Genomic DNA, 24,163 nt, shown 5'->3' with positions numbered 1-24,163 from the left:
AAAAATAATTGATTATCCTTCTTCCTTGCATTGGAACCAAAAACTTGATTTAAAAAACTTCATCATAGGATTTCATAATCAAAAGACCAACTTGAAGTCTCTTCTTGCTTCATTTAATCATGCATATTTCAAAAAAATTTACAGGCTGTAAAGCCTAAACCATTTGAGATTTATTATAAATATTTTGAAAGCTTTCTTAAATACATAAAAAAAGTAACCATGCCAAGTTTCAAAACAATCTAAGACTGTGGGAGTTGGACCACATTTTTTTAACTGACTTTTGCATTTTTGCTAAAATAAATTTTAGAAATAAAAATATTATTGAAATAATGAATTGAATAAGCAGAAAAAAAGTAGCATATGTTGAAAAAAACTTCCAACATTAAAAAAGATTAAAATATTTGCAGGATGGGAAAAGATTGAAATCTAAAATAAGGCATGCAATTTTCAGCAAAACAAATGTTTGACATCGTTGGCATGTTTCAAAAACATACGTTTTCGGCAGATATCGGGGAGGATGAAGATTTGACGGGGGAAAATACAAAAAATAAGAAAAACAAACTTAATATAGTTTTCAAAAAATTAAGGAAATTTACAGAAAATTAAGGACTTTAAGGGTTTTTTTAGGGACCTTAATTTTGTTTGATGAAATTAAGGGATTCTTAAGGGTTTTTTTTAAAGGAAGTACGAATTATGCTTTAATAGGCAATTTACATGAAATTTTAGCTTAAAAAATTGATTGAAAAAAAAAAAAAAAAAACTAATTCGAAATTTAAAATTAAAAAACCCCTAGTTGCAAACCTCCGGGGCTTGAAGCAATTTTATACCAAATTTTAAGGCTGTAGGTGCTATGGGGTTTTCTGGACGCAGGCCTGGCATCGACTTCCTTTCACACTATCTTAGACGTTACTTTTTTTTTTTTTAAATCTATAAAGATTACATGACACAGACAACAACTATAGTATTTAAATTAAAAAATACCTTTAGTATATTTATTACATTCAAAGCCAAAGAGGAAAAAACCCTTTAAAAATGTACAGGCAATTTCTATTTAAAAAAAAAACAGAAGGAGGGGAGGGGGAGGAGCGATCTAGTATAAAGATGTGAGATTATTTTTTACTTTGGTTTTAAAAATAAACTTATTTGGAATTGTACCTGCTGTTTAAGCATGAAAATTAAAGATTTTGGGCACAAAAAACATTTCTTTTAACAGAATGATTTGAAAAAATAAATTTTAAAAAATTGTGCATGAATTAAAGATTTTAAAAAGAAATAAAATTTTTATAACTTAACATTTCATGATTATGATTTAGAAACCATTACATTGTTAAGGTATTCACACATGCACAACAAAACTTAAAGACTTTGTTTAAATTTTCTCATCCTTGCATGATTATCTGAAATTTTACTTTTAATACTTGAATTAATAGGTCCCTCTAGCACTAAAAAAAATAAAATCTTGAGAAAAATGAAAAAAAAAGTCAACATTCTTCAAACTTTAGACTTTTTTAGTTCAAAAATTCTTTAAAAAAGAAGATAAGTGTTTCAAAATTTTAATTAACAACTACAGAAGAAGTTATCAACATTTATATAAAAAGAGAGCTGACTGATTCTTTTCAGGCATTACTTTTAAGTTGAATAATCAGCTCATTTTCAGGAGTAACCTTTCATTAATTGAACAAAAACAAAAAAGGATGTGGACCCCATCTTGCTGTTTTTAGGTCTATTTACACATTACCTGCCGTGATCATAGTTGCATATTATTTAACTTTACTCAATGTCGACATGTTACTCTGATTAATTAAACTTCACCCGGCATCAGAGGAACTTTTCCTATTAAACATCAGTAGTTACCGGTACATGTCATGGTTAAACTATATTTTATTTTATAATTCTTAAGATGCTTTTTCTGTACGTCTTAATTTTATTCAAAACTTGAAATAATTATTAAAATAAGAAATAAAATAACTCAACTGAAAATGATATAGGTGAAAACAACTTCCATCCTGCAAAATAATTGAAAAATTGATAGGAAGCAACAGGATTGAAACTTAAAGCACAGCACACAAATTTAAGTGAAAATAAAGAATGGGGTGGCTTCCTTCAGTCAAAAGTACTACTTTTAGTCATTGAAATGGATAGAATGAGCAAAAAAAAATTACATGGACCCAAAAAATACTTTCATTTTCCCAACAGTTTTTTTAAAATTAATTTTTTTTAAATGTCCGATTTTTCAAACAGGGTGTGGTCTTTATGACGTCACAAATGATGCAATTTGGTGCATCTTTCCACTACATTTCCACGTTATGATAATCAAGCAGCGAATTAAAATTGTGCTCTACGCTTACTATCAACCATATTGTTGCCAATACGCGTGAGTAAAGATGCGAATTAAATATTTTGTTCTGTGAATGGCAACATTGAATGGCATTTCATCATTTGTGATGTCACACGACAGAAGTGTAAACAATGAAAGCACAATGATTTAACTAACTTTTTAAAAATATTAAACTTTAAAAAAAATGTTTAAAAAATGGCCAGATCCTATGTTTTTAAGCATGCTCTTTCAGAAAAAAATACCTTTAAAATTTTGGAAACGACCCCATTCTTAACCCCCTCTTTTTACTTATTTGCCCCTTTTTATCTTTCAACGACAAAAAAAGGAATGCAACTGTTTTTTTTTCTTGTAGAGAATGCTTTTGGAAGAGAATAATAAAATCGCGTTTTTGGCGCACTTTGGAACAAAAATCGTGAGTTTCACCATTTTGTACCAAGCTGTACTAGATAATGAAAATTGCCGCAGATTTTCCTCCCCTGCTGTTGTGTTTACTTCAACTATCAGTCCTGGTAGAATGTTACATTTAATGCTATGATAAAAGGAGAAAAATCTCATTATTGAAATCAACTACTTACATGTCTTGTAAAATTAACGATCATTTTTGCATGTCTATATAGAGCTACAAGATGGTGCAATGGGAAATTGAAATCATTTTGAACTTTCTATAACTATGCTTTTATTAGTGCTAGTTTTACATGTCAAAGTAGCTTTTATAATAGTATTTATGTGAATGATATTTTTGATATTCATAACCAATTTATTTTTCCCTTGAAAGTGTAATTAAAAAACAATAGATTGGCGAGAAGTGATTTAGGTTCTGTGACAGTGGTTTTTACATTCTGATATTTAAGGTAGATAGATTATAAAGCTCTTTCAAAGAAAAATTTAGAAATCCATTTTCCAAAAGTTTTTTTTAAAAAACCCAATTTTAATATCACTACATAGATATTTCAATAATGAAAAACATTAAGATACCATAACTTAAAGAAATATTCAAATCATCATTCAAAACACTAATTTGATGAAGGCAAAAAATTAGTTAGCAACAGTATTTAAGATTGTTCAGAAGCCAGTGTGAAATATGTAATCAAATTTTTGTTGAGCAAAACACGATCGAGATTTTCAATCATTTGTCAAAATTATACAGTATCTTTATAATTGTTATGAGTTTAGCACTACTACAATAAAAAGTTAAATATTAGAATAAAAAATCTGAATGACACTGCCTTTAATTGCTACAGAACACTAGATGCCCTTTGACAAAACTTAAGTATAAAGAAGAAATTTTAAAACTTGGTTAAAAGTGGGTTCTTCTTCAAAAATGTAACTAGATGTTATTATAAAACAACAAAGGCTAAACTAATCACCAGCTGAAAAGGCAGAACTGAGATTGATTCATTCTTAAGAAAATTATTTGTAGAAAACTAAGATATAAAAATAAAAATCTGCTTTTGTGTGTTTCTTTGCATGACCCCTGACTTTTGTCACATGCGAAACACCTTTGAATTGAAAATATTATGATGATTTTGAAAAATGAAAATTCAATATGCAGGTTTTCAACACTGCTTAATTTCTATTCAACTGGTAAGTACCTTTGGATTCATCTACCACATTGCTTGAAAACTGCCTTTAGAAATGTCCAATGTGAGCTGAAATGGCTTTTAAAAGTAAATAGCAATACATAGGCAATTTTATTTTCTCCAAAAAAATGTCCTGACATTTATCTAAGATCTATTCATCTTGCAATTTATCTGACAAATCATTGCAACACATAGCCTGTCCACTAATGAGATGAAAAGGAAAATATCCGGTTTACAGGCGGAAACCAGCTCATTTATTAGTTTGACTTCTTCAGGTGTGTTTTAGCCTTTAAATTAAGCAGAGTTTCATTGTAATAAACCAAAATGGGGATCAAATTCTTCTCTTTCCCCCCTCATTCAGATAGATTCGCCTTGACTTCCAATTCATTAGCAAAGGTAGGCAGACAATAACTGAAATATTGCAGCAATTCCTGCTGCGATACAATTCACTTTTACAAGAACATACCTGTCAATATCTTTCCAAAATGCAGAAGATTTGTGCGTTATTATTTTGTAAATAAGTAAATTAAACCAGTCATTAAACTAATTAGTGTCAAAAAATCTAATTTTGTATGAATATTAAAATCTAACTTTCAATTCAGTTCGTCATCCTAGCAATTATATTAAATAATATACTCTTGACACACGAACATACTGAACAAAACACATTTTTATGACCAAAATAGAAAGAGTTTTAACAAACCAATTTTTGAAGATTTCACTGGGTCAGAGAGTTCTTAAGGGGCTGGGCTGTATGCAAATTTAAAAAGTTTGTTGATAGGTTTAAATTTACATTGATTTTTTGATTAGGAAGTAGTCTAAAATCTTCTAATCTTAAATAGATCTTCAAGCTTATAAATACTTGCAAAGATTTTTCAGCGCTAATAATTTGTATACAAACAAGCATCAACTATTTTTTTGATACTTTTTAATGTACCTCTTATTTTTTAAAAACAGATCACAAAATTCAAGGACTAAAGATTAATTTTAACATTTTTCAAGCACTGGAAAATGAAACTTTTCACTTAAGCAGCTTTCAAATTTTACTACAAGTGTATGAACCATTTCGATTATTTCTTCAATGAAACAGTTCAATTTGGTTCTCTCTCTCTCTCTCTCTCTTAATGAAACTGGTTTTGAATGTTGCACCATGTAAAACTAATCATTTTTGAAGTTTTTTTTAAAGAATTAAGAGTCCTTTCAAAGGTACAATTACTGACATGAATGCACAAAACTGATTTTTGTCAATTTTGGAAAACCAAATAAGGCTGAAAGCTTGCATTGTGATCAGGGTTGCCCCCCCCCCAGGCAATGTTGACAAGTGATACCCCCTGGTCTTAATAAAATACAGGTGTCCCTCCTATAACACGGTTAATTTGTACCACGTAGTTTCAAAACACTATTAAACAAGAATTTTTTATAAATAATTTTTTTACTTATTTTTAAAATAAATTATGTATGTGCATGATATAAATCAGGTCAAGATGTACTGTGTTGTATTGAAACGTGTTCTGTGTTATATTGAAACGGTGTTATACAAGACTTTGAAATAGTGCAAATCAAGCAGTGTTATATTAAAACCAAGTTTTAAGGTTCAAATTTTATGATAGTTGAAATTTGGGTTTAATAAAACATGCAAATGGGATAGTAAGTTAACTTCAAATTTTATTTTTTGGTTCTTGATCTTGTTAGACATTTTCTAAATTTAGGATCCAAAATTAGATTAGCTATCAAAGTTACAAATTAATTCTTTATCTGACTGTCTTTGCTAAGAACAAAAGGCATTCAGAAAGAAAATCTGAGCTTTTCTGTAACGATAAAAATTGTCTGAGCATAAGAATGAAATAAAATAAATTAAACTAAATAGAATTATTATATTAATTTTATTTTGGCTACATTTCTCATTTATCATTTGCCAAATTCAGCTTATGTTCAATTATAATGTTAATTTCTAACAAAATAGTTTGTCTTTTTGCTTTTAAAGCACTTGTGGAAAATATAAAATTTGTTAAAGTTAATGTTATACAGGCAAAAAAAAAACTTTTGAGCCCGAGACAGACACAATTTTTTTGTATCAGTTTCGTAAAAACAAAGTAAAAACCTTTTTAGAGTTAATATCATCCATTTTTTTAAATAGTGTATAGAACAAATATAAATTTCAATCTTTTAAAGTTTATTTTAAATCAAAAATGTGGAGAATTAAATTCCAAGTTTTATACTGTGTAACATCGAATCAGTGTTATAATAGTCAGAAATTTTGTAGTGTTAATATCCAAACTGTGTTGTACAAATATGGTGTCCTACCAGGGACGGCTGTATATTTTTCCTCAATTCATCAAGTATACTCTCATGTATTGCTACAATTTAAGCTGCAAAAAAAGGAACAAGTTAGGAGTTTTTCATTTTTTCTTCCTTACATTTTGCCATGATGAAATTCGCCGCCCCTAAAATCTTACGCCTAAGGTGGTGGCACAGGCCGCCTCCCTCAGGAGTTGGACCTAATAGTGATTGATGTTGAGATTGGATTTGTCTTTTTAAGGGCAATGAATTCTACAGAATAACTTTTAGAGCATTCCCTAGTAACATCTATGATCAGATATAAAGGTATTTACAGTTTTTACAAAACTAGTACTGTCCGACTGTCACAAGAAAAGCCCCCGCCAAAATACCTTGGCCTGTCTGTTGCTATAATGAGGCATGTCTCATTTTCCCAAGGAAAGCTTTATGTTGGAAAAATCTGTACGACTGCACAAAGGAGAGAGAACAAGTGGCAAAATGGCACCAAAAAAACCCTTGCAAAAAATGAACAAAGTCTGTTTCTGTGGCAGTAGACGGGCTCAGACTTAATAGCGGGAGCTTTTCTCGTGAAAGACAGTAAAATGTATGAAGCAACGAGATAGGATAATCCAAAACAAATTCATATGTAACGATTTAACAAATAAATACTCCGCCCGGTTTGACTGTTGGATGCACAGTTTAACAGAAAGGAAAAAATTCATTGGACATTGGTTTTTGAAAAAAGAAGCAAGATTTGATTGGTGTGGAACACTTTACCTCACTGAGAAGTCTATTCCTATCAAGATGTTATCTTGCTAAAACAAAACTGTACCAGCATTTGAAATCACTTGAACTTGGTAATGCATTTATTCTAAAGTGGTAAAGACAGCACAGTAGATAGTTAAAATGAGGAAAGCTTCAGCGCAGAAGAGTTGGCAGCTATGCAAGAATATATTGCTTTGCTAAACTCTTAAACTAAGATTTTTGTAAGATTTTATATGATCTTACTTTAATAAGGACTAGTTTCTTTTAAAATTAAAGTAATTTTGCTGGAAGAATACCTAAGACTATTGCATTTCAACAGTTAGACTATGATGAACTCTTACTTTTGTGTATATTTCAGTGTATCAACAAAAAATTTTTAAATTTCCTTTTGATAACTGAAATACACAAAATTAAGTGAAAACTCGTGAAATTTGGCTTGGCATAACATTTACAAGGTAACCAAAACTTTCCAATTTTCAGAGATTTCACAACGGCAACATTTCTAATATCAATATTTTTCTCATTTCTACTTGTGGAACAAATACTATACAAAATCTTAAAATCTTAGTGCATATGATGGATTACAATTAGCATTTTGCTAACTATGTTTGAAAAAAAAAAACGATTTTAAAATACACAACAATCCACAGTTCTATGACTCATGCAGAAGAATGTTTGTAGCAGGTCAAAGAGTTATTTACGCTACCTTGGTCTGAGTGGATCTGAAGAATCAAAGGAGGAAAGCTCCGGTCGGCCAGTGCATGAAACAGAGGCCGATTTTGTGTGTCCCTTAGGTCTAGGAACAGGCGTTCGATCACCAAGTAATGGGATGTTACTGTGAGAGAGTTAATTAGGTTAGTTAGTAGTTTCATGCAATAGCAGTTATATATGTTTATGTTATTGGCAAACAAAGATAGAGAGATTGAAGCTAAACATTTAAGAAAATGTTAAAATAATGAACTAGCCAGTTAAAAATACAATGTCAGTAATTTAATGATAATACTGGTTTATTTTCATCAACTAAAAGTTGGGGGGGGGGGACACCTAATCCCTCCAAACAAACTCGAATTTGAAAACTGTCAGAATAAGAAAAATTGATCAACTGTGATAAACATTGAAATAAAAATGCTATGTGACTCAGTAATATAAGAGGGAAGAAGGCAGAATAAGCAATGCATGCATTTATAAGTCTTTAAAAAGCACTGTTCTTTTATTTAAAAAAAAAACATGAAAAATATTATATATAACCCCTTAAGATATTTCATACATCTTGCCAATAACATGCAGAAAGGAGGGGGGGGGGCAGATGAGGTTCGATATGTAAAAAAAAAAAAATACAATGCAGCATAACATGAAATGAAATAGAATTTGCATAAAAAACAGATTTCAAGCAAAGTTAAATGAAGTCGTAAAAACAAAAGATTTAAATGAACAAGCTTTGCAAACTTATATATATATATATATATATATATAATCAACTGATTCATGTATGCATATTGTTAGTAGTAGATGAGGCAAGTTAGTTTATTAATGACATTAATAATGACAGAAGACATCGTTGCTCATTGAGTTAGTCAATTTTTCTTTCTGTCCATGAAAACAAATTTCATATTTTCAGCATTTTATGCTGAATGTGAAAATGTAAAAAATCAGTACCATTGTGCAAAATTTTATAAATTTCCTGTTGAATAACCAAAGAAAAGAATATATTTCTTCATACTATTAAAATTTCGAAATTTTTACAAGGCAGGATTTCACAGCTCTGATTTTCAAGAAAAATATTTGCCTAACTACCTCAATACATACAGTTACAAAGCAGTTTAAACCCTTATTACCTTTTATAAAATTTTAAAAAATCCAATTTCGGAATTGAAAGAAAAAAAATAATAATATTTTTGAATGCAAATTATCACTTTTCAGAGGTTACAGTTTTACCTGATTTAAGCTTGTCAATCTGGAATATTTTTTTTTGTTTAAATGGATAAATTTACAGCTTTTTTTTTTTTCAAAATTTTCTCTAAATTATAAGTGATGATTGGAAGAATGTAACTACGTGTATGCCAAATGCCTAAAATGTGGTTTTTATTCTGATCTATTAATGATAAAGCATTTTCATTCAAACACCACATGTGTTTGAAACAGAAGACAGTCGACCAATACATTGTTAAGAAATGATGCAAACTTTTTTTTAAATATCTTGAAAACAATTCTATGTAATTTCACTAGCATTTTTTAAAAAAAATACAGTAGACCCTCGTTTTATGCGGGGGTTACTTTCCAATGAAATGCCGCATAAATCGAAACTGCGTAAGTTGAGACCTAATAATAGTGTTAAAATAGGGGTTTGGTTCCGCAGATAAAATACTTTATTCTACTGATGACTAATTGTATAGTGAGTTTAATGTGTACTTACATCGACTTTTATGAACAACATGAATAAAGAAAACAAATTAATTTTGTGTTCTGTTTATAAAGCGGAGACGGCTATGATCGTCTTTTGGCAGTCATTAAGAATTTTTCTCTGTAATTCTTTGCAGAGCATAATGCATCCATGATCACTTGCGTCATTTCCATAATAGAATCTTCCTTCACTTTCAAATTAGAAAGATCATTTCTATTGTCTAGGAATGGCTTAAAATTTTCCATGTGCACGTTTTTGGTTGTGCGTCACCGACGTCAGTATCCTCGTTGGTTTTGTCCTCCTTTGTCACTCCTAAAAGCTCTTCTTCCAGTGAGATCCGAACTGTGTGAGTTTAATAACTTTACTTCTGGAAAGAGCTCTGGAAATAATTGCATGAAATGTCTCCGGTGGCTCAAGCTCGATTATTAGCCAGCCAAAATGCAGTTGATAACGCATAATCTGCAATCTTTAGGAGTTTGGATTTTGAAAGAGGGGAAACTTTAATCTGTTTGCATTGCCGCATCCCCGTAAGAGCGAAACTCATCTACGTAAGATAAAATGAAGGTATCAAATCTTAACTTGGCGTCAGATGGCTATACAAGAAAGAAATGCCTTTGGTTGGCCAAGTTGGGGGAGTGCCAGGGAGGCGGCATAAAGGGATCGGAATGGAATGCCACGCTAGCAGCCTCATGCGCCACTAGGCGTTAAGAGAATCAAGTCAATCAAATCTTAGATCGCATATAATCAAAACCGCGGAAAATAAACCCGCGTAAAACAAGGGTCTACTGTAGTGATAAGCAAGAAATCTGCTCATTTAAGGATTTCTTTTGCTTATTACCCACATTACCTAGGTTTTTGATTTTTTAAATTGCTTTTCTCCCCAGTTAATCCAAATAAATGAGGTTGTACTATGTGCTTTATTTAAAAAAAAAAAAGATTAGATTTTGATAATTTTGTTTCTTCTGAATCTATATCATATTGCTTATCACTGGAAAAAAATACTGTAAAATCAGACCCAGCTCAGGTCACTCTGGCTGATCTAGGTTGTTGGGAAAAAAAAACTACCCTTCTCTGTTTTTAATCATTAATAGAAATTTTAAAGCAATATAAATCAAAAACGAATACAGGTAAAATTTTAAATATTCCCAATAGTCTGTATCAGTACGACAATGTAAAAATGTTTTTCTAACAGGAATTAAGACACTAAAACAATGCAACATTTTGTACACAATTCCGGCACGATTAATGCAAACAGAAGAATACCTGTTGGAGGTTTCTTGACTACCAGATTTTTCAGAAGACAACGTTTTATTCTCACTATAGTTATAAGTATTTCTTCTTGGAATACCACTATAGTTTGATTTTGTGGTATTAGATTTTCGTACAGTTGAAGATACTTTGGATGGGCTGCTACCACCAGATGGAACAGAAGCTGCAAAAGAAAAAGATTAAAATACAAAACCAAGAAAGTACTTGGTGGGCAGTGGGGGCATTTTAAGTTGCACTTAAAACATTTTCCATGATCAACAAATCAATTAGCATGGATTTCAAATTTATTCTACTGTTGTAGATAAACATAAAAAATAACCACAGAACTATCACAACTAAGCAGAGATATCTCCCCCCTTTCCAAACAAAAATAAATAAATAAATAAATCATAAAAAATACATTTAGAAATTAGTGTAACACTTTGCTGATAATATTGTGTTTAATAAAATATCTGATAATACTATAGCAAGATTAAAGTGACCTAAACTTTTACTTACTGTTTTTACATCAATTTTAAATATTGCATATATCGAGAACTGCTGGTTTGTGGCTTGGTTTTTATTCTTAAACTCATAACTTAAGAATTTTTTCGTGCAGACAAAGAGTGTTTTCAACACCTTTGTAAAACAAAGCCGAAGAACACAATGTTACAGAATTCTGATACAAACTGATATTTGCTGAAGCTTGCCTACAATGTAAAACACAGGTTAAGCTTCAAAACAACCCCAACCAAAACAGAGGGAGTGAAGAGTGTAAGCCTTTGAAAAAAAGAGTTGTGAAATGTCAAAATGAAGGTGTAAAGGGAAGAATCGATTAAGTCAAAAGAATTCCTAGAGACGTTCTGGAAACAATATGACAGATTTAGATGGAAAAGGCCAGCAAGTAGAGGTGCAGCTAGAAGGGATAATAAGAAAGCTGAAATCATGGTTATTGTAGGTGCATTCCTAAGGGGCATTAGTGGCGAGCATGGCGTCAGATGCGTAAGACATATTCATGAGGGAAAACTCTGTGGCATGTGGTAGTTCACATGATGGTTTAAACAGTAATATTATGCCAAAGATGTGGCTTCTGTTGAAAATTAATAGTGGATGGCTGGCAGCTTAATAAGGGAATTTACATTACATTTCTGTAAGGGGTGATTTTTTCAGTATTACTTAGCAAACTACGACAGTGGCGGTTTAACGAGGTTCAACTATATTTATATGAATTGCAAAAATATAACTAAAATTTATTGTAGTAAAATTTCCCCAAATTGTTTATGTAATGCTGAATGAAATAAAACATTTATACAAAAAGTCTGAAAGCCCCAGTAGACATAGTTTTAAGATGGGATTACACAGAAAACGAAATTAACATAGCATAGAACTACTACAGAAAACTACTTTATTTCTAGAATAAAATTTCTGAAATTCCAGACATCCCAAAAAGCATTCTGGATACTTCAAGTCACTAAATTTCAAAACACTGTTAAACCCCTATATAACTACTAAAATATGTTTACATTAGCAGCAAAATACAAAATTATGCTGCTGTTCACTAAATTTAATGTGAAACTGTTATTGATTTCAGCAAAGCACAAGAATTAACAGCAATCATCTTAATTACACATTTATTTGAAGAAAAGCATATTAGAAAAACGGCAGATACAAACTCCAAACAACAACGTAATTAATTCTAAGCGCACTGAAGAAAACGATCATTGACGGCCGCCACGCAGCGAAAGTCCGCCAAGAGTTGGCAAGATATCGCTCAATTTCAACACTTCTTCCCGATATCAAAGCCACTTTTTAATTTTAACGCATCAAAAATGAACAAAACTGGAATTTGAAATTATGCATATCATAAACAAAATATATGCAATAATAAACATTTGAAAAATATGTAAACAGTCATTTTAGCACTAGTCTAAGTTTTGTCCATTTTGCTCAGTCCAAGTCCACTACGCAACTTTATGAACAGAACACTTGTAAGTGGTTTGATTAAAATATCAGCCAACTGTTCTAATGTTGGAACATATTCTATTTCTAAAATTCCTCGTTCTACTTTCTCTCGAATAGAGTGAAAACGCACGTCAATGTGCTTTGATCTTCGATGATATTGAGGATTTTGAGCAAGTTTTATGGCACTTTGGTTGTCAACATACAGAATAGGTGTACCTTCATATCCGATCAGTTCCTTTAGAAGCAACTTGAGCCAAACCAGTTCGTTTGACGCTTCACTAGCAGCAACATATTCTGCTTCAGTTGACGAAATTGCAACAGAATGTTGTAACCGAGACCACCAAGTTATAGCTGCACCTGAATTGATTGAAACCATACCAGAAGTTGAACGTCTGGTCTTTTCATCGCCAGCATGGTCAGCATCACTGAAGACTGAAAATTCTGTTTGAACCTGAGACTTGTACCAGAGACCAAAACTGCTTGTACCACGTAAATATCGATAAATTCTTTTCACACGTTTCCAATCATCTTGTGTAGGTTTGCACAAAGCTCTTGATACTAAAGCTACAGCAAAGGCTATATCTGGTCTGGTAGCTACTGCAAGATATTGTAAACAGCCTACTGCTTCTCTGTAGGGAACATCAACAACGGTGGTAACTTCTTCCTGAGATTTAGTCGCATTGATATCACAAGGAGTAGCGAGAGCTTTTGAACTTTCTAATCCAAATCTCTGAAGTACCTTTTCAGTGTACACACTTAGAGCAATAAAAATGTCACCATTTTCTTCTTGCTTAATCTCCACTCCTAAGAATGAATCAAGGGGACCATTAGTTATTTTAAATTCTTCTTTTAAATCCCGAATTAATTTTTCTATTTCTAAAAAATTTGATCCCGCAACAAGTCCATCATCAACATATAAGGCTATGATTAATATAGATGAATCTTCTTTCTTGATAAATAAACAAGGATCAGCATGAGATTGTTGGAATTTCGATTTCTGAATTGCCTGAACAAAACGTCGGTTCCAACAACGTGGAGCTTGCTTCAAACCATAAAGTGAGCGAACCAGTTTACAAACACGACAAGAACCATCATCAAAACCTTCTGGTTGCTTCATGTAGATTACTTTGTCAAGAAAACCATACAGAAACGCGGTTTTCACATCGAATTGATGAAGAAACAATTTTTGTGAAGCAGCAATGCTGAGTACAGTGCGCAAGGTGTCAAATCGGGCTACTGGTGCAAATAAATCATCAAAATCATAACCAGCTCTTTGGAAAAATCCTCTTACTACAAGCCTCGCTTTTGCCTTTTGAGGGGAGCCATTAGGATTTGTTTTTATTCTATATACCCATTTGTTGTCAAGAACTCTTTGATTTTTCGGAGGTTCTGTAAGCTCCCAAGTTCCATTTTCTTCGTGAGACAGCAACTCTTCCATCATTGCGTCTTCCCACAATTTTGATTCAGGCGACTTCATTGCTTCACTATAACTAGCTGGAGTCTCAATACCCGTAAGAGTGCTGACAAAGAGTACATAATTTTCTGAAAGAAAATGTGGTCTCCTTCGCTCTCGTTCAGGATAGCGTCTGTCTGGAACAGATTCTTCTTCCTCCTGAAATTCACTTTCATCATTCACTTGGATAGATATATCTTCATCACACATTTGTACATTTCTATTTTCTTCTTCTGTGTGCATATCAGTGCTTGTGACTTCAATAGACAATGGTTTATATGGCAGTTCATCACAAAATATGACATTACAGCTTCTTTCTACTTTATTTTTAGAAGGTATAAATACTCTATATCCATCATGAGCTTCATAGCCAACAAACATTCCTTGTACGGACTTCTTATCCCATTTCTTACGTCTTTGTTTTGGTTCATAAACATAGCATTTTGTTCCAAATATTCTTAATCGTTTCACATTGAAATTTTCTTCCTTACCATACCATAACTCATACGGAGTTTTATCTTCTACAGGAGTAGACCCAGTATGATTTAACACATAAACAGCTGTGTTACATGCTTCAGCCCACAACTTTTTCGGCAAATCCTTTTGGTGAACCATAGCTCTTGCAGCTTCAACAATGATACGAATTTCTCTCTCCGAAGCTCCATTTTGTTCTGGTGTTTCAACCATTGCAACACGCAGTTCAATGCCACGCTCATTCAAAATCTTCTTCACTGAATGGTTGTCAAACTCAGTTCCAGAATCACACAATATTTGCTTAACAGTATGGCCAGCTGTCTTTGCTTCGTTTAGGAAAGTTTCTATGCAATATGGTACTTCACTTTTTGCCTTCAAAAAGAAAACTCGGCGAAATTTCGTGAAATCATCTTTGAGAACCAACATAAAACGGGAACCACCAACAGAGGCTTCTTCCATGGGACCTGCAACATCAGCATTAATTTGTTCAGCAGGCTTCATTGGCCTAACAGTCCGTGAATGAAACGATTTCCTATGCGCTTTTCCATATGCACATCCCACACAGAACTCTGAGTTCTCATTAGATACAGATATTCCTTGTCTTCTAAGATACTTAATACATTGTTTCTTGTTTTGATGAGCCATTCTTTCATGCATTACTTGAACAGTATCACTTGTACTTGAAATAAGAACAGTTGCTCGTTTTGTAGGACTTTCAGCAAACATTTTCATCAGAAATAGACCGATTTCGGATTTTTCTCCCACTGCAATGAGTTCATTTTCATTCTTCACAAAGCAAAATTTATTTTTGAATGAAACATTCAATCCTTTTCTTAAAGCATGAGAAACAGAAAACAATTGATATTTTAATTCAGGTACGTACCACACATCTGTTAGGTAATTTTTCTTCCATTTGCCATTTACTTGAGTTTTCACATTGACTCTTCCAGAACCATAAGCAACAAGCTTCTGACCTCCTGCAGCATTGACTACCTCCGGAACAGCAAAGCTTTTAAAACTTTCAAAAATACTGCTGTTAAACGTCATGTGCTGAGATGCTCCAGAATCAATAATCCAGCTTTCGTCAATTTGAGAATCTGTACATGGCATTGCAATACTAGAGGATGAAGAAAAATTCTTATTTTTGTTTTGAGGACAATTTATTCTTTTATGTCCGGCAATTCCGCATTCAAAACAAGTAATATTAGGATTCACAGCTTTTCTGTTTTGATTTTTCCACTTCCTCTGTTTTGATTTGTTTCCTCTATCATTTCTGTATTCATCTTTTACTGAATTCTGATCTTTTGCTGGTAGCGGCACCTGCCGTTTGGATTGAATTTGTAAGGCTGTACTTCCGCATTGCTGTTGTTCTATTTGCTGTTCAAAAGCACACAATCTTTCAGTTAACAGTTCAATAGATCGATCTTTCAATGGGATACCATCCCACACAGTCTTAAATGCAATATAATCCTGCGGTAGCATCGATATAATCCTAAACAATAACATCGCGTCAGGAACAGTGCAGTGAAGAATGCGATTCAATTCATCATTAGCTTCAATGAATATATTTTGAGCATGACTCACAAATGATGCAATATTTTCATGCTTCCATTCCAGATGAAAGAATTCTGTCCACAAGCGATCGAGTCGATGCGTCGACGACTTGTCATAAATTGCAATCAGCTTTTCGTATGCATCTCTCGCTGTTGTGCATGTTTTAATATAATCAAAGTTCGTATCATTCAATGACTGGGAGATAAAGAGCAAAGCTTTCGCATCCGCAAGTTCAAACTTCTTTTTATCCTCCTCAAAATCGTCGTTGTCCTCATAGTCGAGCGGCTCCGGAACTGTCGAATTGCCGCTAACGTAACTCAGCAAATCGTGCGTTCTTAAAAGTAAACAAATGGACATTTTCCATCTAGTCCAATCTTTAGCCGTTTCTAATTTCTCTATCGTAAATTTATAATCCACTGGAGCCATTTTCCACTGTAATTCTGGAGTACGCAAAACAAATAGGACTGTCGGAGCAAAACAAAATGGCGCTGATCGCTATAAACTTCAAAATAACGTAAATAAAATGATTTTTACGCAGTTCATACTAGTGATGGGCATAATCGAGATCTTTTGATAATCGAGATCTCGGGAATCGAGTACTTCTGATAATCGAGTGATTGATAATCGAGATCTTTTCAAGTCGATCACTCGAGTGATTGATAATCGAGATCTTTTGAATTCGAGAACTCGAGCGATTGACTTCTCGAGATCTTTGGAATCGAGTACTCGAGCGATTGACTTCTCGAGATCTTTGGAATCGAATACTCGAACGATTGACTTCTCGAGATCTTTGGAATCGAGTACTCGAGCAATGGACTTCTCGAGATCTTTTAAACCGAGATCTCGAGATGTTTTAAATCGAGATCTCGAGATGTTTCAAATCGAGATCTCGAGACATTTGAATCGAGTACTCAAGTAGTTCATTTTCTGAGCTTTTCCAGAATTGAGTAGACTGCTACAGGGGCGCCCCACTATAAGGGGGAGGGGGCATGATGCGGCCTGCGCCATTGGCCGGTTTTTTCAGAGTGTTTTTTTTATCTCATTTTCGGGTGGGGTGGGGGCATGGCGCAGCCTGTGCCATTAAAATTTTTAGGGCTGGGTTTTTGAGAGGGTTCTTTAAATTTCATTTTCGGGAGGGGGTGGGGGGTCCATGGCGCTGCCTGCGAAACCGAAATTTCTATAAAAGTGGTTTTTGAGAGGGTTTTTTAAATTGTATTTTGGGAGGGGGGAGCTCTTTCTAGACGGATGCTCCGTAACATTTGAGAGGGTGCACCATCGCCCTGCGAAGGGGGGGGGGGGATACCTTTGACTTTTGGAACAGTTGAATTCCCGAGTTGTATTGGCAGGGGTGCGCTCGAAATAGGAATGTAACATCAAGCCTATCATTTAGGGGTATAATAAGGGGCGAACCCTCCTGGCTTTTAGGAGTTATTGTACTCATATAAATGAAATTCTTACTCTTATTCGGCATAATATGCGACTCGTAGGATACTTTTTAATCCCTCCTCCTCTCTTGTAACGTTCGAAATAACGGCCTGCCCCCCCTCCCCCAATTCCTTGAAAAAATCTAGTTTTTACGTTTCAGTGGGTCTAGTTTTTTTGTTGTTTTCCGATAAAATGAGCAGATACACATTTGCCCCCCCTACCCTCCGGAAAAGTTCGAAACGCAAGACTGTTTTAGGGGGTCAATTTGATAGATTTTAGTCTTCATTTAGGGGTCGCAATCCTTGGGGGATGCTGGTTCGACGAGATTCCCTGTTAGCTTGTCAGAAACTAGGAGTTCGGCATTTGGGCGACCCGGCTCGGACTAGTATCAACTTTTATAGGTTTATTGGTAGCGGCAAGAAAACTGGCAATGTGCCCTTGACTGTTGGTAGCCCTCAGGGGACGCCCCGTAGCGACTGAAGTGGTATCACCCCCTCCCCCTTTCATTTCAATTTCTGTAACGGATTGATTTCTCGATTTTTTTTTTTTTTTACATTCATTTTGAGTGATTTATTCGAACGGTCATGTATTTAAACTAATGCTTCTCAGATATCACGTGGTTATTTCAAATGGTTTCGGGCACTCAAACACTAAGTTAATAATGTAAACAAATGGGGGAATCGTTGCTCTCTCTGTGCAAAAGGACTCATTTATTCTTATTTATTGCTTTGCTTTTTTTTATGTTCTTGTTTTTAGTGGAATTATATTTATCTGACTGATACATGTGGAGGGCGGGGTAAAATATTTCTGGCTGCGTTTTCCAGCAGATTGGGATTCCCGGCGCATTGAAAGTTATAAGTGTGGCTTGAATTGCTTTGAAGTTCATGATTATTTTTTTTCTTTCTTGATTCGCTCTTTGTTATTTTTCTTTTTCATTCGCTGACTTGGGAAATATGTAATAACAGTATAAAAGTGTAGGGAGTAAAGTTGAAATATTTCTGAGTGCATTAAAAAGAAATATGGAAGTTTGTCGTGTGGAATTAATATTAGCTTCCACTCTTTGGCCCATTTTTTTAAAAATAAAAATAACATTTTATACAGATTTTTTTTTCTTTCAAATTCTATACGTAAGATATTTATGACTTTTGTGCGTAGCATTTATTTTCGCGTGCGTAGTTGAATTTAAATGTTTTTCTTGTTTTACTCGTTTCTGTTTAAGTCATATTCCTTATATTTTCAATGTGATATTCCTTATATTTTCATAAATGTTGATTAGTATATTATTCACTCAACTTAAAAATTTGGAGTCAATTGATGTGCTGATTTTGTTGAGGTAAAACTGCTGAAAATGCTTTGGCTCGCGACGGTCCATTTCGGAACTTAGTTTCATAGCTGCGCTTGATTTTCCGTGCGTTGGTCCTCAAAAAGTTTTAAATTGATTACCAACTTTCTCTAAAAAGCAGATTACGTATCCGGTTTTCAAATCATCCGAGACGCTCGATAACCGAACATTCGACAACAAGCAATATATTAAACAAGGATCCCCCACGATTGAGAGGGCAGAGGGGGGGGGGGGGGGGTCATGGCGCAGACCATGCCATTGAAGTTTTGAAGAGGAGAGGGTAACTTATAAGAGGGCATTTAGTCTTATTTTATGGGGCTCTCGTTCTGGGGGTTCTCCATCGCATTTGAGAGATGAATGTCATCGCCAGGGGGGGGGGGGGCACCACTGCATTTTAAACACATTGCGTTTAAACGTTTCACAAACGTTTTAACATGACTGTCACAGCGTTAACAATCGTTTTAAAACCTTTATCTCAACAAAGTGTGCTCTCTGAGTAACCCCATTCAAAAAAAAAGCACTTGAGAAGCTATTATTTGATTCTGAAACTTTAGAGAATGACAGGGGTGTCCGTCCGTCCCTGTGAGCAATGGCACGCATCTTATGAAAATTTCTCCCTCCCCCCTCCCCCTAAGAAACAATAATCCGAAAAAGACCTAAGGCCACCTTAAATTTTCAATTACACTACTGGTTACTTACTGGTTCAATATATTTTTAAGTTTAACAATTCTCAAGTTTAAACCTGCTAGTGTCGCCCAAAGACCCGCCCATATTATCATTATCCCTCACTTTTTAATAAAAATTGTACATATTTGATCTTAATAATTAAACCCCCACGCCCATGAACGAAATTCCCGTTTTTGGTACGAAAAATGTCTGAATCTGTTTGGGAGTCAATAAAAAGCACCAAATCGGTCAGGAATAAGGCACCTGATTGGGAATAAACGTTGCGAATTAATTTCATGAGCAATGAAACGAAGTAGTAATTCAAATATTTACTTTGAAAAATAATTAATGAGATGAAAAGATACTGTCATCGTTGACATTGTATGCATGAAGTGTTTGAACACAATGTGTACGGATACTGTTGTCGACGGTTTAGGGTGGGGGGACATGACCCCCATGATTTTCCCGTTGTATCCGCCACTCACACAATACATACCCCTCCATAAATCCGCTCATATGATAATAAGCAATTTTCGTTCGAAAAATATCGTTTGATTATTAAGGAATCTCTCAATTATCGAAAATTCGACGCCAAACATTCGACTGTAACCTCATTCGAATAAAGCAAGCGAAAAGCATTCATTGTATTTTAAAATCATTCCAAATCTATCCATCCCAAGAGCGAAGGAGCACCACCTATGAAGCTCCTCCCCAAGAGCAATACCCCCAAATGAGACAAAATCCCCTAAAAATTACAATCCCGCAGTTTGCGTCAAAACTCCCCCCCCCTCCCCTCTTATTTGCACCCATAGGAAGGAATTACACAAGAAGTAAACCACTTGTTTTATTAAGGAATAAGTAAATACCTTAGTGCTGAGAAGTAACATGAAATAACAAACGTTTTGTATCCCAAATATACAGAGTACTGCTGAAACGTGCTTTGGAGTTTTTAAGGTACCCTTTTTTGAACAAAATAGTAAGCTTTTGCGTGCAAGGAGCCATTCATTAGTTACGTAAGGATGATTTTGGCATTTTTTGACCCCCCTCCCACCATGTAAAAGTATGTAAGATTTTTCAAACCGCTCCCCCTATTCTTAGGTAAGATTGATTCCATTCCGTTTTTCAAAACAATAAAATAACGAATCTAACATCACTGGGAATCGAAATTAAATTCACTATTATTAAATTAATCCTTTTTGTGTAATGAAATATTTACCAAAAAATTAGAATCTAGACTGAATGCTTTTTCGACATTTTTTTTTTTTTTTGTGTATGATGCGATAATTATTAAAAATAAAACATGCTATGCATAATGCGATTCTTTTATCATGTTTTACACGATTCATTCTTCGTAAAACAAATAAAAAACAGCTCATCCTAATAAGTTTTTTATTTTCCAAACGCAAATAAAATATATAATTCCTGTCAAACCACTTGATTGCACACAGGGGCGGCTCTAGCGCCGGACAAACCGGACCCCTGTCCGGGGCGGCAAATTTGAGGGGCGGCATTTTGGTTCGAATGTCTAAAATACATTTTACATTAGGAGCAAATTTGTATGAGAGTATTTTGCGAGCACAATAGCTTGGGAGTCTGAAAAATACGTGAAGGTTTTCTTTCCTCTTCGTTTATTGTACCTTAATTGCTGTCGCCGACAGCAAATGGTCAACAGTTGCCTGTTTTGGTTGAGAAACGAGACTGAATGGGTGGGGGCCCAGTTATTGTGCGGCGCCGTATCTTCCATGGTATTTTTTCTTTCCGTTGATTGTAGTCCACGTGTGATTTTATGATTGCAATCACGCTTATAAAATTTGTGATTATGATTTTAACTTATTTTTTTCTACTATTTCTGGGCCATTCTTCATTGTATACCCTCTGAAGCCCAATTTAAAAAAAAGATGTATAAATTTTTTATTTATGTAGTATTAAAGTATGTGTAGTTGAACCTCAGGAAATAAGATAAAATATTTGCTTAACAAAATTTTAAAACATAGAATTAGTTTTGGAAAGTCCGCATTACGATTTTTAAGTTTTCCTATTGCAATCAACATACTTTGCATGTTGTTGGCTTTTTGCAAAAATATTATATAATTTTATTTTTTTACTTTTAAATGTGTCTACATTATGTTTCTTTTCATGAATAAAAGAAAAAAAATAAATATTGATAGAACATTTTTCATAAAAGGAGGTTTTTTTTTGAACAAAAATTTGATGTCCCGTGCATAACGCAAACACATGATGTTTTTTGTTTTTTAAGTTTAATTTTCACGAACAATAGAAACTGCTTTGAACATACTTTTATTTTCCTATTAAAATTCATTCCTAAAAAGTTTTTTAATGAAGGTTTAATATTAAAAGTAATATGAGCATTTGTTTTCATGTCCCGTGCATAACGTGAATTTCTGTAAAAATCTAGAAAGTCAAAAACTCCCCAAGCATTTATAACTGCAAGTGGATGAATTATTTCAACAACTTCAGTTGTGTTGTAGAATACTTTATCACCTTGCGCAGGCTATTTAAAGAAAAAATTCTTACTTTTCTATCGCAGAAACCTCTATATTGTAAGTCAAAACTGCGTAACTTCTACCGCAGACAAACTCTTGTCATACTTCACCACTACCCAATTTTTGCAGCAACATTTACAATGCTCGGGTCATATTTTATTAACTGGTGTAACAGAATGAATAATAATAATAGTAATAAAAAAATATTTTTCAAATTATTAACCTGTTATTTTTTTCTGAAGCTTTGATGATTACTTAGCATAAATTGGATTTCACATTTTTTTAAAATGAAAATTTTTAAAAACATTTATTTTTCAAAAAAAAAAAAAAACTTAAAAAAACAGAATGTGTTTGTTAAAACCCTACATAATTTCTTCCACGGTTTAAATTATTATTTATCAACAAATAAGATATGTTTCGTTCACTTTGGAAACTTAATTTTCACAACCTACAACTTGTTTTGTCATTGTTATGCTAATAGAGGAAATATATTAACTAATTCATACAGCAAGTTACAAGAGATTGACTTAGGACGTCCCGTACGTGATGCATGCAAGTAAATTAAATTTCAAAGAGCAAAATTATTTAATAAAAATATAACTGTCATAGTAGAATCTTTGTATCAAATGCAAAGATTAAAAAAATGTGCTTACTTTTGTGTAGTTAAAATATTGAGATTCATTTCCAAAATTTGGTCCAATTTTTGCATTTGATTATAACCGTACGTGACGGTAGAATGGCCATATTTGGTTTAACACTATAGCCTTCATTTATTGTTCAAAAAAAGTGTTTTCCAATTGTTTAATATTTGAATTTGTTAACCATTTGGTTGCTGAATATATTATTCAACCGAACCGAATACTCGGCTTATCGGTCGAATAGGCCGTACACAGAATACCTACCAATTGCTCGGTGCATACCTGGTTTTGAGAATAGTCGCGAAAAAAGATTCCTTCCAAAAAACTTTGAAATCTTTTTAAATGATTTAGTTGAAAAAAGAAGTTTTCATATATCATGCATTTGCATTGATCTTCTGGTGTTAGACGCACAAGAAAACATTTTCTGGTCGTAGTATGCAAAACGTTTAAAAGCTGATGAAGCAGTTTAGATTTTCATCTTTAAAAATAGAATAAGCTTCTTTCAAATATGTAACTAAATTAAATTTTACTAATTTAATTTTTTTACCACTTTTATAAATAGAGATCTGAATCTCGTCTTTCGTCTCTGATGTTGTAAATACAATATATGGGTAGAAAAAAACTGGAGCACTAGATTCTGAGACTCTTGATCACTGATTGTATTACACTAGGTTTAACCCCAAGTTTTTTGCAATAGCAGGAACCGTAGCCTTTTTTTTTCTGCTTGGAGATTTAGGTAGATATTTCAATGATGTTTTAGTATTAAATAACGTATCATCCTAATACTAGTTACATTATAACAATTTAAAGTATATTATATATATATATATATATATATATATATATATATATATATATATATATTATGTAAAATACTTTTTATTGAACTTTCACTTAAAATGGTATATATTATTGCCAGTATTAGTTTTTATTTCATTATAAACACAACTACTATTTTAACTTTTGAATTCTTATAGCTGAGATAGAGTAACATTCATACATGTCCCGTGCGGAGGAGTTTCTCAAAACTAAAATTAATAAAAAATTTCTTACGCTCCACAACTCTTCAAGATAGGTTAAATGGTTTAGCTACATTGGCTATTGAACATGAGTTAGCTGAAGAAATAGATTTAAAAAAAATAATCACTAAGTTTTCAGAATTAAAAGTAAGAAAAAAAGCCTTTTAAATGTGTTTATTTAAGGTGCGCAGTAGTAATAATTTAGAGGAGGGGGGGGGGGGCGGTACACATTGAATTCTAACCTTTGTCCTGGTATTCTTTTTCATTTTTAGTTATTTAACAGACTTGATGCAGACTGAACTTTTATTATAAGTTACTACAAGAAGAGAAACATCGGTAAACAGTAATCTGACTTCTAAAACTTTTGTACAACACGAGAAAGTAATTTTCATTAAGCTGTCATGAAAATATGCACCAATACAAAAATTGTTTAATTGCATTCCTACTTTATGATTATTTAAAAAAAAAAAAAAGATGAGTTAATGTTTTAAAAATAACGATTCTATTTTTTTCGTCC

General features: G+C 33.2%; 1 protein-coding gene across 3 annotated transcripts in view; it reads right to left on the bottom strand.

The window, feature by feature from the left end:
* Positions 1-24,163, bottom strand: part of LOC129235256 (MAP/microtubule affinity-regulating kinase 3-like) — a 174,350-nt gene that overhangs the window by 17,522 nt on the left and 132,665 nt on the right. For 2 of the 3 annotated variants that reach the window (XM_054868968.1, XM_054868969.1), the window contains exons 17-18: positions 10,625-10,793; positions 7,667-7,795 (exon numbers count right to left, since the gene is read on the bottom strand). In XM_054868968.1, the coding sequence (XP_054724943.1) occupies positions 7,667-7,795; positions 10,625-10,793 (298 nt within the window). The remainder of the gene's footprint in view (positions 1-7,666; positions 7,796-10,624; positions 10,794-24,163) is intronic. The other variant, XM_054868970.1, reaches the window with a different exon arrangement.

This window comes from Uloborus diversus, chromosome 2, assembly GCF_026930045.1.
Source record: "Uloborus diversus isolate 005 chromosome 2, Udiv.v.3.1, whole genome shotgun sequence".
NCBI lineage: Eukaryota > Metazoa > Arthropoda > Arachnida > Araneae > Uloboridae > Uloborus > Uloborus diversus.
The sequence above is the reverse complement of the archived record's forward strand: the minus strand, read 5'-3'. Positions and strand labels throughout refer to the sequence as shown.